Raw genomic sequence first — 17,309 nt, 5'->3', positions numbered from 1 at the left:
TATATAAAGGATCAGTCACACTTAGTAATCACACCCCCTACATACACAGCCTTTGAAGCACTCTCTCACTTGCTCCCCTCCATTACACCTTCACCCCAATGGACTGTGCATTGTTTTCACAGCCACCCCCCACAAAACCCCATCTCACTTCCACGCCAATCTCAAACCCACCACCCACACAAATAACAGAAAAGCAAGCAAGCATCTCCTACACATGCCACACTGCAAACAAACATGCGCACAAAAGAAAGCATTTCCCCACTGGGCACCCAAGGCATGGAACACCCTACCTCTTCACACACACACACTAACCCTGCATCACCACTTTCGAAAGAGCTTCAGAACATACCTGTTTCCCCACACATAACCCGCCCCGCCATCTCCCCTGCTATCACTTATCTGTCCTAATCTTTCTATGCTAATCTGAAAACATGTTGTAACTTCTGTTCCACCTCCCACCGTTTAAAGCTTTGAACCTTGTAAGGGTCTTCGTGACCCTCTGGGTAAGGCCAGTGCTGGACAACATTTCTAATAAAATAATACAATAAAATAATATACATAAAAAATAGCATGGACCATTCTGTGGCCGTCTTTCCAAATCAGAAGTTTACAGGTTAATATTTGTGGCATTCAGTGATTTCCAGGTCATGGTTATTCTCTTTTTGTCCAGCACAAATGCTACATCCAAGAATTTCTACAAACCTCACCTTGTGTTCGATCTCAGATATTGCCCCAATAAATATGCTTCAGGTGTATCTGGCATTTGTCTCACACCTATTTGTCCAAATTTATGTTGGACTATCTTCCAAAATGTGTATACCATAACTTTACATTTTTTCCAGCATTGCAATGGCAAATAAAAAATTCTAAAAAGGTCCACCATGAGTCAAGAATACCCTATGTAAAAGACTGCACTGGATCAAATTGAAGCGTGCTGACAATCTGGGTTATCATCATATTTTTGACCATTGTTTAAGATATAAGGTCACTTTGAGTTCTTTTTCCCAACCACTTTGGATGTTGAGGTGTATTTTCATTGCTATGCCTAGTAGCAGACTATGGGCCTGATTCACAGAAGCATTTTATAATGGCGCAATCCCATTGGAAAATGCTCTGTGAATCAGGCCCTATGTATGTTCCATATAGAGACACAGTAGGGCAGATTTTTCTACAGAAAATGTTCTCAAAAATATTTGAGAACATGTTCTGAGAACATTGAGAATATTTGAGAAAATATTCTCAAAAACGCAGACTTTCAAATGTGTCCACGGATTCTAGAAATCACCTGCAGATTTTGAAAAGTTTGGACATTTCCATCAGATTTCCCTACTATCATTATGGAATTTCTGATTCTGCATAAGTATGAACAATATTTCTGCAGTTTCCAGTAGATTTGGACTGCCTCTACATATTGCTCTAGCCCATTTCATACACTGCAAGCGCCAACGGGTCCTGCATGGTTTAGTGGGCAGGTAAGGCCAATTCTTCCTGGATCTATTGGTTGGACTGATGTACATTAAGAATTGGCCAACAGGTAAATCATTCATCCTTCTCAGATCAGCAAAGGGTTGTAATAACCCTTCAAGGAAGATATCTTCCCGTATATTGATACCTCTAGGTCCCCACATTGAATGAATACGTGTCTTTCCGTAGTTCTGTCCCGTTCCTGCTCCAGAGATATATTGGTGGAGTATGAGAACCGTGTTCGCATTTTCCTAGGACCCTGATTACACATCTGGATGCCAAGTCCTATCAGCATAAGGTTATAACCATATCCTTCATCGTGTCAGGTGCAATTGAGCTTCTAAGTAGTCTTCTTTGAGATGCCTTGTCATCCGCCAGCCAAGGTATGTAATACATTCAAAGTCCAGAACTGCTGCCCACCTTTTTCATATGATTGCGGAGAGATCATAATGATATTTTGTCATGGCTTCTCATCCATAATTTCTCTCTTAGCTTGCCATTGAGAGTCACAAAGAAGCATTTTGGGATAATATAGGGTATGCTAGCGAAGTAATACAGAAGCCTGGCAGTATTTTCATCTTAAAGATAGCCATTCTTCCCATCAGTGAAAGAGGTCGCTTGTTCCAGAATCCCACCAGCCCATCCAGTCTGCTAAGGACCTTGATTGTATTAGCCTCATGAGTGTCATGCGGTTTGTAATATATGAAATGATCCAGATAATGAAAGGAGTCCGTCCACCACTTCAGGGTCTATGGTTGTCATCATCAACTGGTGGTGTTTCGCAAAGTTCAGAGGGAAAAGGCAACACTTGTCTCAGTTTATCTGGAAGCCTGACAGACTGACCAAAATGTTCAAATATCTCTTACACACATGGGAGAGATGTCTTTGGATCCTTTAAGTGCACAAAATGTCATCCACATGCAGAGATATTAAGTGGCCTTCACTTCCCAAGGTAATCCCTACATCACCATGTTGTTCACTGAGCCGGTAGACCTGTGGTTCCAATGCGAGAGGAAATAAAATGGGAGACAATGGGCATACATGTCTCATGCCATGTTTATCTGCCAGGGGTCTGATATAGATGCACCCACTGTGATTCCTGCAGTGGGTCTGGAATATAGCAATGAATCCAGCATATGATGTTATCCCTGAGACAAAACTGTTTCAGGATTGCAACCAGCCAGTTGCAGCTATCACCTGTTTGACCCTACATACGCTGTGGGTGGTCTTCTGCCGGGGATAAATCCCGTCTGGTCTGAGTGGATTAGTATTGTGAGTGTCGATTGGAGTCTGCATGCAATAATATTAATAATAATCTTTGCATTGGTGTGGTATTGGTGATGGCCTATATGAGCCCCTGCTTCAAGGAATTCTTCCAACCTTCAAAACAAGTGCTGCCACCTCTCTCATGCTTGGTGGCAGTGCTTCTCTGTGAAAAGACATTCAATATACTTTTGGTAATGGTTCTATCAGTCCCCACATAAGTCTTTTAAAACTCTGTCGGTAGGCAGTCAGTGCACAGTGTTTCACAAGTGTTGAACAACAGTATGGGTTCTATTTTTATATTTTCGAATATTAAAGTCTGCATGCAAAAAAGACCAATTTATTTTGGCCAATTTGGTGCGGCCTTCAATATCTGCCAGAAACTAATCCCCCACCCGCCCTTCCCTTGCCTCACTGCGCTCTTGTGCATCCAGGGACGTGACAGTATGAATTCGAAAGACTGCTCTGTGCGGTCTCACAGCAGTCTCTTTAAATCTGTCTTCTTTTGTTTTCGGAAAAACAAAAAAATATATTTTCACTCTGTACCCAATAATGCTGTCTGTAACTCTTGAATTGTTATGGGAGAGTGTAGGAATGGTGCCGTTCTTGTGTGACAGATTGTAAGGTAATAGGTCTGAGTGTTCATCTATTTCTATCATAAAGCCATCTATATTATGTCACAGAAGCAGTCTATATGTCCTGTCTTCCCTTCTCTCACAACTAATAGGGTCATCAGCATATGTGGCTTGTCTTTGTTGAGTAGCCATGACAGTAATGTACAAGCATTGTCTCCTTAAAAGGGATCCCTTTCTGTGCAGACGACTTGCTCATGTTTGCCGAGACTATCCCATATGTCTTTGCATTTAATTCTGAGTGTTTCAAAGTCTGTTCATCACCCTTCTCGGATTATCCCAGGTTTCCGATGATCATAATTTGCTGCTTGACTTGGCTTATTTGACATATTAATGTCTTACTTGCTGCTTGACTTGGCTCATTTCTCATATCAATGTCTTACTGATACCTGAAGTGGCCGAAATACAGAATCAATGGTTTGTGACCATACAGGCTTCGCACAAAATGTGAGAGTCTGGTGATTAAAGTCCCCACCCCAGATCCATATCTAATCCCTATCCCTGCTAAATCCTCCCCAAGATCCCATTGAAAAGGTTTGTGTGTTACTGTAAGAGTTTATTTATCAGGCACACTGTCTGTCCCCAGTCTGCCCAGCACTGTGACTATCCTGCCCTGCTTTTCTTTCTCTGTTGATTGCATTGCAAACGGGAGACTGGCCGGGATCCATATAAGAACCCTCAAAGCTTTTAAGGAGTATGTAAATCTCTACCCCTGTCCTCCTCATCTATGTTATAACTTGGCTGGACTATCATGGTTTGAGTGAGTTTCTGGAACATCGTATGGAAAATCATTTTCCCGCAATATATATTTGGACCCTACATTTTTTAACAGGCCCCTTTGAACCCCCAGACATTGCATGCTGCTATTGTGACGTCCATCCTCATATTGATAAAGAACAGCAGTTCTGATATAGTGGCTTCGTGAAAGATGGGCACATGGCCAAGCGTGCTCTGTGTGAGTTAGGTAGTTAGACTCTGTTATTCTTGCAGTAGCTCTGCACATCTGTGCATGGTCCATAGTTTGATAGACATAGTTAAGAGGAACGCCCCCATGTCAAACAAGTAACCATTAGAACAACAGTAGAACTTGATCAGCAATCTCAATAGCATTAGCAATTTCAGCAATGCACTTAGTGCTACCACGAACCACTAGAGTGTCCACCAGCGAGATCGTTATATGCACAGATGTTCACACAAAGAGTTTGTTATAGGGGTTATCCCAGGCAGGGTGTTGGTTTCAGACATCCAGGTCAATATAGAGCATAAGTCCTGCTATCTGCTAGTGTGGTGAGGTGGTGGCCATTACAGGTACTTTTGGGGGAACGTTGACGGCTGTGGATCCACTCAGGTGTGGCGGCACGGGTCAGACTGAAGACTGCCCCAAACACATTAGACACCGCGCTAGCCACACATAGACATGAAGGGTCCCTTTTTCAGGGACCTCCCAATATGACAGGTCCCACTAAAGCAGACCTGGGAGTAGAAACAAGGCTGGCATAGGAAAGGGGCATCAATGTTCCTGTCCCCGATGTGCCTAAAAGCACACATCTGGATTATTACAGTTATGATGGCCTGTATCTGAATTGTTACAGTTATGATTTTCTGTTTGTAATTAATAAAGCCAGAATAATTCTGACTCCTGGCAATGATTATCATGTGTCATCTGATTGCCTTAGGATGCCCGTCTCTTAGTCCTTGGGCAGACTGGGGCCTGAACGGAGGCCTCTTCAGCTAGGCTGCTCAGTGCGGTTGGCCTGGGGCATCACCTTGGCACAGCCTGCCCTGACTGCCCTGGGGGTGGGCAGAATTCTCTGCAGGCCATAACGTTACCCAGGGCGAAGATTTCCCATGCCCGTCCTACACTGCGCTGGGAAAGGCATCATGCCTCCATGTCATCTTGCCCCAGGTTGCCCCGGTCAAATGGCCTCGGCTTGGGCATCTATAGTTCTGACCTCCCCACCCGGGTAGGGTGGGGGCACTGCTAATTCTGCTGGGCCTGCCCCACCTGGCTATGGGGTGGACCGAGACTCCCTCGCATGGCCCAGGACTTCTGCTTCTCACCGGGTTGCTCTTGGCATATGCAGCCTGGCTCTCTTGATGACTGACACGACCAAGAGATAAACACCCCATACACACCTTGTTCAACAATTCAAATATAATCAGTCAAGGAAGATTTATGAAACTGCAGGGTAGAAATAGTAGTCCTGTTACATGGACCATTCGTATACAGAACAAGACAATGAAGCTCCCAAAGTGAGGGAACTCCCTACACACTATGAAGGGCTGAAAAGCCCAATGCTTAAAAATGTATATTATTTCAGATAATATATTCTGTAGAGCATATTAAAATAATGGCAAACATGATCTACTAATTTAATAATACAGTAAAGGCTCTTATGGGTTCATCAACTCCATATATTTTTTATAAAAATGACGACAAAAAAGAACTACGCATTTCGAGATGTATATCTCTTCATCAGGGGTACAAATGTTATGATAAATTTTAGTAATTCAACCAGCCCAACCCACAAACAAAAGCTTGATGATTGATGATTCAGCTCATGATCTTGAGATGGATCAATCCCTCCAAAATTATATACGGCCGATCCCAGGCATCGGGCGCATATAATTCTGGAGCGATTGGTCCCATTCAAAGCCATGAACATTTACTAGTTTTATTAATTGCAGAAGCCTGAATCAGAAACAACCAACAAGGTCATTCTACGTATTCCCTATCCAGATATAGGAGTTCAAGTACCAGAGATACGTAATACAGAGAATGGAAAGATTAACATGATACAGCTATATTAGCTTGTGACTAACAGCGCTGACTTTAACGTATGCTGAAATATCTCATCTCTACGTAGGGACCAGAATTATAGACTTTCATGGGGGCCTTGAAAACGACCAGGAGTTGAAACATGTGTCGGCGGTCTACAATTTGAAGAATAAACATCAATTCCTTTTTGTAATTCATTTTGGTCATCCACAGATATTTTTAATATGTGCACCCCTGATGAAGAGATACACAACTGAAATCATGTTGGATTTTTTGGTCATTATTGTGTTTAAAGATATATGGATTTGACAAATACATAAAAGCCCTGACTGTATTATTGAATTAGTAGATCATGGTTGGCATTATTTTAATATATTCTACAGAATAAGTTATTTGAAATAATATACATTTTGAAGCATTAGGCTTTTCAGCCCTTGATAGTGTGCAGGGGACGTGAGTTCCACAGGTTTGGGAGCTTCATTTTATTGTTCTCTTATTGCCTGTAGCACCTGGCTGCACGAGGTCGCGCACCCTAGTTAGCTGTGCCACTCTGCCTCTGCTCCCCTTCCGTTTCTCGGCTCGACCCTTTTATTCGAAGGGTTATAGGCCAGGATTTCCCCTATCCTTGCTCAGGCCAATCCATAGTTCCTGGGCAGGGAGACCTGCCCATTGTTCTCCAACATTCTATGGAGCCCCCTTTAGGTGAGTTGCTAGTTCCTCCAGCTGGTGAGCAAGGTAAGTGTTACTATAAAGACATTCATCTTGTCTTGCATCCATTTAGCATAGCACTATAGTTTGTTTTGATTACAGCGGAACCATGTAATTATGTACACTTGGTATTAGCACATTGTAGTGTGTTTCTAGACACTAGAGAATGTGCTTTGCGTTTTGTCCACATGAATTAGGCTTTTAGCTGAGCGGGGAGGAATTGTTTTTGCAGCTGAACACAGTGTGTATATGTTTTGATAAAAAATACAGTCCTGGCAGACTGTCAAATCCTTTAGCACAGAGAAACAACCTTGGTTGGCTGGCTGCAGAGAAACGTTTTTGTTCCTGCAAGTTGGACTTTCTCGATGCGAGAGAGAAAGAATGTTAGCGATATGCTTGCTGTTCTGTTCTTAGAATAGAAATGTAGAATAAAGGACATGTCACCGTGAACTAGTATAGTATATGATTATGTATGCACGCACGTAGTATAGAATGCATGCACATAGTTTAAAATTGAATGCTTTCTACGCACACAATTGCACAATGAATGTGTCATTGCTCTGTATAACAGTGGCTGTTCTGCACTGTTCAGTAGATTCAGAGTAGATGACTACAGTCTTAGAGATAAAGAGCTGGCTGTGTGGGAGTAGAGCATTGCTGGAGAGAAGCCGGGAGGGTTGGTATTGCTAAATGCACTCAAGACGAGAGTGCTGCTTGTTAGTGTTTAGTGACATTTTGCCATGCAATGCAAGGCATGAATAAAGATGCATTTTGCTTTGAAATAATCCGATTCCTGTGTCTCTGTGATTATCTTCTGTTGTGTTTCTTTACATAGCATAGCATTTTTAGATTTCACATTTCGAGTGGTACTTTCCCACCACTTCTAAATATCTTCTTGATATGTTCCAGCATTGGGACCTGTAATCACAGCCCCCTTCTTGGGGGACGTGTCTTACTTGATGCTGCTGCCCTTTAGGACAAGAAACAGCTTCTGGTTGTTCCATTCACTTATCTCGGTACATGGCCATTTGTGTGTGTGTTTTCTGGCTGTTAAGGAGAGCATGCGTGTGTTTGTGGGGTGGCTAAACTGCAGCAAAGACGTTTGTTGGATGAGCACATCTACAGAGGAGCCTCACCTGCCAGAGGGCATGATTTTTGCCCACATGCTACTGTCGTTTTTGGAGCTCTTCTCCCCAGGAGAGCAAATGCCCCAAGTATCCTTTCCCCATGGGTGCTTTGTTCCCTCCTTTTGTTTTTAAAGTGATCAAGTCCTGGTGCTTGGGACATCTTATCCAGGGGTTTACAAACAAGTGGGGGGTCACCTGGATCTGCCAAATGAAGAGAAAGGAAAATGAAAAAAACTAGCGCACATACAGGGAGGAGGCACACGCCCACCGCCCACCCCTCCACACACACACAAATGCAGCGCGTAGATAAACTCAATCCAGCCGTAACATGCACACGTTTGGGTCACTCGATTATTCAATTGGGAGTGGGAGTTTTGATGCACAGGGAAGAGCCTGTCCACATGGGCCTTTCTTGCAATATTCGAGAGCGGTTATGGTAAGAGCAGCACCATTTTACACAAAAGACTGTACAGGGTTAACAGACGGTTAATATAGTAACGGATACAGCTGGCCAAGACCAGGGCGGGACTGAGAACCAGCCCAGGAACATGATATCAAACGCATAGGAGCAAAGTAAGACCTCGGAGTGCACCCTTACTTGATGTTATGTTATGTTATGTGCGTACTTATTACGCGCCGGTAGCCCGCGGGCATCAGGGCGCGGGAAACCGAGAAAATCAGAAAACACGGAACACCTCATTAAGATAAGTAGGAAACTTAAGGAAGCGGAGCTCTAGTGCTCATTGAAACAATGAGGTTTTAAGCGATTTCCTAAAGCTCTGATAATTAGCTTCAAGCCGTAATGCCATCGGCAGCTTGTTCCAGAGGTCTACTGCTTTCGCCGGGAAGGATTTGCCTTGCCAAAATACGGATTTAGCCCCAGGTCTGTTCAGCGTGCCCCTGTCGGCTGATCTTAGACATCTTCCAGGAGCATAGAAAGAGAAATGTTTTTTGAAATAGCTAGGGGCCTCTCCATATAGGCATCTGTGAACTATAGTCATAGCCTTGAACCTGACTCTTTCCTCCACTCTTAGCCAGTGTAATGCTCTTCTCCCTGTGGACACATGTTCTCTATTATTTATGTTTTTGACTATGCGAACTGCGTCATTTTGTATGACTTGGCACTTTTGAATCTCCCTTTTTGTAGCCCCTAGCAGGAGAGCATTGCCATAGTCAAGTCGCGACAGGATGATGGCCCTAGCGATAGTTGCAGCATTGACTTCATTAATGAAGGGTCTTATTGCTCTCATAAGTCGTAGATAGTAGGTGTTGTTTTTCTGCAGGTATCTTACCTGTACCTCTGCGCCCACTGAGGCCTCTACCATCATCCCGAGAGTTTTAACATGTGGCAACACCGGGATGTTAGCGTCCTTGATGGTGAAGGACTTGTATTCATTCCCTAGTTTACATCTGGCCTGTCGCGTGCCGAAAATCAGCAGCTCTGTTTTGGTATTATTTAAACACATCCAGTGATGTTGCATCCAGTGGTCAATGATGTTATAAACCTCTGAGATTTTAGCACTATCAGTGGTGTAATCACCAGTGAGTTCAAAGATGAGCTGCGTATCATCAGCGTAATTAGTAAAGAAAACGCCGATGTGTTCCAGGAGTTCGCAGAGACTTCTCAGATATAGATTAAACAAGAGAGGTGACAGGCTAGCTCCCTGCGGTACTCCGTAATGGATGAGGGCGGCCTTGGAGAAATTATCACCCCAATGTATTCTAGCGCTCCGATCTTTGAGAAAGGATGACATGTGATACTGAGAACAACATTTGGTCCTAATTCACAGGCGCATTTCATAATGGTGCAGTCCCATAGGAAAAGGCTCTGTGAACCAGGCCCTCAATGCACAGAGTAAAGCAATATACTCCACTGTCCTCGGGTTCAGACTGCTTAGTTTTCCCTGGCGTGGGACCGTTCGCTGCAAGTGCTTTACATGAGGGACTTTACACGAGGGACTGCCAGTGGCGTTCTATGCTCTGTGTCTGGCACTTCTAGTTGAGGTGTGCTTTGCGTATGATCAGGCGAGTACTTAAAGATGGCGGTGGAACGAGCGGGCACCCAACGTCCCTGCAATGGCTCATGCCTTTAGAAGGGAATGAAAACTGTCTTAGAGAGGGACAAAGTAGGAGGAGTAAGGAGTTCAGCGTGGGAAGGAGAGACGTGCTGAGATTGATTGAGGGTCAGACATGTAAGCGAGGAGCCCAGAAATAGAGGGAAAGAGGAGGAGGATGCTTAACAATGGAGAGGCAGAAAGAAAGATAAAGCTGAGGAGTGGAGACAAAGGAAAAGAAGGAGAGAGCTCTGAAATGACCATAGAAAGTAAAAACAAAAGTGCAAGAGCGGAGACCAGGAGGAGCCAAATCCACATGCACATGTCTTCTCCAGAATTATTTTTAAATATTTTGGAGAAAAATATGTGACAACAATAAAGACCTGCAGGATGAGAGATGAAGAAGGGATTCTCGTGCAAATGTTTAAATGTGCACTGATCTGTGTCCTCGAAATGCATCCAGTCAAGAATTTAAACGAAAAAGAGACTTATTGTAGATCTGGGGCAAGGGGTTGGCTTGCATAAACTAGGCTGCCAGCTGCAAATTAGGATTGTTGTATTATGATAAATAATGTCTGTTTTTTGCCTCAAGGAGTGTTAAATTGAAGCTGGTGATATATCAGAGTGTGCTGGCATAACGACCCAGGTGATGCGTTCTCCTTGCCGTGCATTGTCTGTGTTTTGGTTTTAATGAGTGGTTGCTAGACTTTTCTTTCTTAGGTCCTGTGGGCCAGAGGAGCCAGGAGGTTCCTCGACGACGATGCATGATGCTGCACACGCGTGACCGATCCCGCGTCACCTTGGACTCCGCCTCGAGGCACCCTCAGCTCTGAGGCATGATCAGAAGACACATTGTGAGGTTCATTTTCTCGTGGAACTGTTCTACCCACAGCAAGCCACCACCCTGCTAGGAACGCTCCCTGCATCTCATAGGACTAGTCTGCCATTGGCCAACTTCCTTTATGCTATACGTGTTCTTCCGATATCAGTGAATGTATTATTTCATTATTTGTGTCGCCCCAAAGGAGTCATATTCTGGGGGTCTTGGAGGATGGCCTGAGACTTCAGCCTCGCTACTCAGTGCTGAACAGTGGTACTTGAAGCCCCAGGTTCAAACCCTTCTCATGTCGAATCCTACAAGCCTATTCTACCCTTACAAGCACCCAAGGTTTGCTTTTTAATGTAGCGCATTGGTCTGCAACCTTTGGCTCGCCAGATGTTTTGGACTACAACTGCTATCAGCCCAAGCCAGCTTAGTCAATTGTGAGGTATCATGGAGTCGTAGTGCCAAACATCTGGAGAGCCACATATTGCAGATCCCTGACGAAGAGCATTCTTATTGTGCCTTTTTCTCCTATTCACTTTCGTCTAAAATGTATCCTGTGTTCATAATTCTCATAACACAATGCTAAAGTGTTGCAAATAATTGGTATTTCCACTTTAGGGTCATGATGACCTTCCTGCTGGGTTCCAGCCTGGATGTAAAAAGCAAATGTTACGCCTGTCCATGCGGATCCCTCTGGCGGCTGTGCTGCTCACCTGAGACTGTCCGAGAAGGCCTCCACTCCGTATTTGGAAATACAGTACCCTCCACCAGTGAGGGCGATCCTTCCAAGGGCACTGCTCACATTGACGATCCTGCCCCGGGCACGGCGCACCAGGGGCAGCAGGCTCACGGTCACATCGATCGTGCCCAGCAGGTTCACGTTGATCACCTGTGCAAAGTCGTCTTTGGTCAGCCACTCAGTGGGGGCAAAGGGGAAGCCCACTCCAGCATTGTTCACCAGGCCCCAGAGTCCTGGTGGGAGAGAATAAAAGAGTCAGATGGGCGGCCTCCTGAGACTGGCACACAAGGGGCAGGGCAAGACTGTGCTCTTAGGAGGGAGGATGGGGTATCCCACAGGCTAATGGTGCTGGAAGGCTGGTAGGGCAGGGGTGGAGGCAGACTCTGTCCAGTTCTACCAGCTTTCCAGAGTCATTGTCCATGTACTGCACTGTCCCCTCCCTCCTCCCCCTCTGCACTCCCTCCTTCCCCTTCCCATGCACTTGCATGATCTGAATGACACCTGGCCTATTAGTAGGATCGCCGGCTTGAAACACTTGTGTATAGGCGTGTTATAAATGCCATATCATATCATTGGCCTATAGGGGTGTTTTCTCATTTCCACATTGACTGGTTTACCGCTGCTAAAATCTGTGACCTTTTCTCAATGAGATAGTGGCCGTTGCCCAGTTTGTAGTGGCTTGGTCTGCACATCACATAAAACATAAAAAGACGATATGATTGCCAGTGACGTTAATCCCACCCGGCCCCCAGTCAGGCTGAATGATACCAAGCAGAGGCGTTCCTATGGAGAAGCTAGTGGAGCTAAAGCCCAGGTCTTTTCATTGTAGCCCAAGATCGAAGCTTAGGGGCTACAACCAAAAGGCTAGCTATTCCTGAGTCCCCATAGTCCCGGCATTAGCATAGCCCCGGATCTTTTCCAGACCTAGTAACACCCCTGCCAACGAGCAATTATGGGCTAAACTGCTCTCCCAAGTAGAGGGGGAATTTATTTCAGTGATTCCGCTCCAGTTGCATTTTCTGCATAGTTGGAAAAAACAGTGCCTCACTCTCTGCACCTTCTAACAGACCTCTTGCTGCTTCCGTACACTGTTGTACCTGACCTTCTACTTGACCACCCTCCCCTAAGATCCCAGCCTTCTAAAATGACCTGCAGGTGTCACACCGCCTGCTGATACTTTTGATGCAAGCAAAGCATCCTTGTTTTTCCTAAGCACCATGTTTGCCAATCAACTGTCTGTAATGTAATAACCAAAGTTGCATGAGCTGTAATGACTAATCTGCTTGTAGCAATCATAATGTGCCAACGACTGCTACCAATCATGTACCCCCTGTAACTAAGATCCTGCAAGTAACAGCACCACAATGTCCCTCGGCTGTCTGCGCGCTATATAAATATAAATAAATAAATAAATAAGCTTACATTTATTCGACTCTCGGATTATTACGTTTTAACATTTCCTAATTCCGAGAACTTGAGACAGATGTTTGGCACCCAGTCAACAAAGAAAAATAGGTCTCCCTCTATAAGATTGTACCATGACTTGCTTTCCAAAACTAGTGTTCCCCACTTTGACGCCGTATCGGATGATATACAAGTACAAATTCAAATATAAATTAAAAGGTCTCACCTTTGTCTGCCACTTGTTGCTTCACCCACTGTGCCATGGCAGCAACACTCTCACTGCTAGCGATGTCCAGGATGACCGTCTGCAGCCTTTCGGATGTGGCTTCCTTGAGCTGCTCCGCCCCTTTCTGCGTCAAGCACGCCGCTAGTACGCGCATCCCGCGCCGGTCTAGCTGCTTTGCCAACAGTTTCCCAAAGCCAGTGTCGCAGCCAGTGATCAGCACATGCTTATCATGGAGGTTTGGAACAGTCTGACACTCCCGGTACCAGCGGAAGATAAGGTACAGGCCGAGTAAAGCTGCCAGGTACAGCCACATGGTGGGAGCAAGGCCTTTAATTGCACTGGAAACAGACAAAACAAAGAAAATTTTGTTTCACCATCTATTTGTTTTAAAATATTGTGGTATGTGCACAGATTCACCTTAGCTCCCTAGTGGGCAAGTCTATATCACCACTGACCACAGAAATTCAACAAGGCAGCAATGTAGCGCTAACCCATATTTTTGCTACAAAATATGCCCATCATTGCTCCCAAGAGCATGCCCATTTGTGCCAACGAATAATAAACGATGTGCCAGAGAATGATCCCAACTGTGGAAGAAAATAATCCTAAAAGCTCTAAAGAATATGCTCAGTGATTCTGCAGAATACATCCAGGTATAAACATGCACAGCCAGGGGCTCCTCCGCAATGTAAAGCATTCCTGAATGGACTGAGTGTGCCTCCTCCATATCACTGGCACTGCCGGGACAAACATAAAATAGTTTACAGCACAGATAGAATCACATCGGTAATTAAGGATGCTCCAAACTTTGACTGTGGTTGGACAAGGTCAACAGAATGCTCCATGACACTGGGGAGCATATTACCCAGCCTGGGCTTTTATTTCTCCATCAATTGCATTCTTCGGTCACTTATGCTTAATAAAGAAGACTGAAGAAAAACTAAAGTAAAAGCAAAGCCCAAGAATGGATTACATTGTCCCTCAGTGACATATTTATTTATGTATTCATTTATTTTACAGGTGTAGGAGCGCACTCAACACTGGGGCGCCTAGGCGCTAGTTGCAGGCAAATTACGACAGGGTAAAGTGAAGTGCAGTAGGTTGTCAGGAGGAGGCTAGGTGAACAGGTAAGTCTTTAGTTGTTTCTGGAACCAGAAGGTGGATGGTTCACCTCTCAGGGCGGGAGGAAGCGAGTTCCAGAGAACACAGGCAGAAGCAGGAAATCTGGCACCACCTTCTTTGGCTCTCTTGTACCTAGGAGTAGATAGTCGGTTGCAGTAGGCAAGACGTGTAGGTCTACTGGAGGAGGGCCTGGATAGTTTGTGGGCCAGGTAGCTCCAGGCAGTATTGGTGAGGCAGCAATGAGTAATGGTTAAGATTTTGAACCTTGTTCTTTTTCTGACGGATAGTCAGTTTACCTGTCTTCTGGCAGCGGAGATGTGGTCATGTCTGTTGAGAACAAGGCCAGCTCGGAGGGCATTATTCTGTATAGTTTGCAATTCATTTCTGTTTTTTTGCAGCAGTCCAACTTGGAGCCGACTAGGGAGCGAATGATGCAGATGTAACTGTCAGTGGATAAGAAAGGTCTGCTGGCGTTGATAAGTTTGGTAGTGTACTCTGCTGACGAGGCAATGGCATTGACATGTTCAAGATGGCGTCAAGATGGACACCGAGCATTTTGATGGCAGGGCGATGTGGATGGTGTGATTGTCAATGGTGAATGCTTGGTAGTCTGGGCGAAGTTTCTAAAGGCGGGATGGGCTGCCTACGAGAAGGAGTTCAGTTTTCTCGTCGCAGAGGCATAGGAGGTGAGTGGCCATCCAAGTTTCAATGGTTTTGTGGATAGTGTTTAATTTCTGGAATCAGTGTAGTTGTTGTCTGGTAGCCTGATGTTAGGTTGAAAAGAACTGAGGGTTCTCTCTGTATCACAATAATGTGAGCCTTCATATCATGGAATGCTGTGAAAATACTTTGCTTTTGTTTCACACCTCTTTATTAACATTTGCCATGAAACCCAAACAGAACCCTTGGTCATTCCTTAAAAGCAAGGAATGTAAAACACCACTCAAAGCAGATTTACAGCTTCTTTAGGCCTGACTATGCCTTACAGCTGGAGAAATGTCTGGTTTACCAGTGTATCAATTATTCCTGCTCCCCAAAAAGTGAGAGTGAGTACTTTTCAATGGAATGTGTACATTATGCAAAGAGAACGTACTACCAGATCTGCATAACTGCACGTTTCACCATCGCAATATGGAAGGGCCTTCAAAGGGTATTGAAAATGTTGATGGACACACTGTCATTGTACTAAATCGCTGCCGCTCTCCTTTTTATATTTCACTCAATATAGCATTAAGGACAAAAGTGATGCAATCAAAACAGCGAAATGTGCAAGATGGCGATTTTAATGAATAAAGCTGCTATGATTGTGGGGGCGTCCAGAAATGGGGACATGTTCGAAAAGAAAAGGATAGGACGAAAAGGAAGTACGAAGATGAGAGATGTGCTGGAATGAAAGCAGTGTAGGATGCCAGAACCTCAGCTAAAAGGAAAATAGCCGCCATCTTGCAACATTTTAAGTGGTCAAACGTGCAGTGACTGGTCTTACAAACGAGGCCACAGGAGTATCCACGTTAAAAGTGGGAGTTTTTAAGTGGTCTGCGGTGCACAGGTCCTATTGTGTGGATGGAAAGTTAGGCGTTCGCTCACTGTTGAAAGAGTGGCACGGAAGAAGGTAACAGGGGTTTCCCCAGTGTTCTCTGAATAGCAAAGTGGGGATGGTGTGGTGGGGGGTTTTGTTAGGATGGGCCATAGGATAAAAGTACTGCATTGATGTTGAGGAAAAGGGAGTGTAAAAGACTGGAGAAGGGACAGGAGATTATGGGCACGATTCATGGAATACTTTTTGGGTAAAATAGGGACTTTGCTGGCCATTCGGCACACAAAATCCCCCTTTGTTGATTCATGGAATTGACTTAGCTGGTCCGGCACGTCTCTGCGTGAAGTTGGGCGCATTGCACGATACTCCTCACAAAGCATGGGTGGGGCCTTCGTTGAGACAAAAATAGTCCCCATTTTCCGCACAGAATGAGGAATAATGTTGGTGTTTTGAGACGACACGCGAAGCAATAGCACGCACAATCCACTGCAAACCCAAGCAAATTCATGGATTCCAAGGCGCAACCTCATGTCGGGAAAATTCACACGCAAACCCTGTGAACCAACCGCCCCATGATAGCAGGTGTAAAGTTCAACATGCAAGGGATCCAATGCTTATAAAGCACGAAATTCACAACATAGTAACGTCACACATTCACATTCATGAAAGCTGCAATATTGGGAGCCATCGTCCATCGACACAGAAGGAGGAGGAGGAGGAGGCCCAGGCCCTGGATATTTGCTACACGCACCATGTGGTTTGGGATTTATGATGAACAGGTGCATGCCAGGTACCGGATCCCAGCCGATATCATTGTAGACCTTGTCAGGGAGTGGGAGCAAGACCTAGCATCACCCACCATTTGCTCCCAGGCCCTAACCCCACTTGAATGGTTCTGATAGCACTTCATTTCATTGACACTGGCTTCTTCTAGCGTACCACTGCTATAGTTGGTGGGATACCACAGGCCACACAATCACGCTGTGTCCACCAGGTCTTGGCCTTCATTACATCACATGCATGTCTGCGTAGGCATATGTATATGCCGAGAACACTGGAGTAAAGGCATTCACATCACACACTGTACAACAGACCATGACAATAAGTGCCAATAGCAAGCATGTAAACATTTTTTGGGGACAGTGTCTACCCGCAATCACCATTCATAATGACACCATGCAGGAATCCTGCCCCACCGGCTGAGGTAAGATATAATCCTGCACATGTGGCCACAAGGGGCATAGTGGAGTGCACATTCGGGGTGCTTAAGTCACGTTTCCACTCCTTAGACCACTATGGTGGGGTATTGCTATATGCCCCACCAGTAGTCTGAAAATGAATTGTTGCAGCATGTGTACTGTACAATGTAGTCACACAGCATGGCGTACCAGTTGATATGCATGTGGAACATTGCCCTCAGCCACAGGC

The 17,309-nt window shown here is 45.0% G+C and overlaps 1 protein-coding gene across 6 annotated transcripts in view; it reads right to left on the bottom strand.

Moving 5' to 3' along the window:
* LOC138581826 (17-beta-hydroxysteroid dehydrogenase type 6-like) overlaps positions 1-13,535 on the bottom strand; it is a 30,847-nt gene extending 17,312 nt beyond the window's left edge. For all 6 annotated transcript variants that reach the window (XM_069652826.1, XM_069652831.1, XM_069652829.1 and 3 more), the window contains exons 1-2: positions 13,223-13,535; positions 11,567-11,825 (exon numbers count right to left, since the gene is read on the bottom strand). In XM_069652826.1, coding sequence (XP_069508927.1) covers positions 11,567-11,825; positions 13,223-13,535 — 572 coding nt within the window. The remainder of the gene's footprint in view (positions 1-11,566; positions 11,826-13,222) is intronic.
* Positions 13,536-17,309: the final 3,774 nt, after the last annotated feature.

Source organism: Ambystoma mexicanum, chromosome 3q, assembly GCF_040938575.1.
Source record: "Ambystoma mexicanum isolate Mex_15411 chromosome 3q, UKY_AmexF1_1, whole genome shotgun sequence".
Taxonomy (NCBI): domain Eukaryota; kingdom Metazoa; phylum Chordata; class Amphibia; order Caudata; family Ambystomatidae; genus Ambystoma; species Ambystoma mexicanum.
The sequence above is the reverse complement of the archived record's forward strand: the minus strand, read 5'-3'. Positions and strand labels throughout refer to the sequence as shown.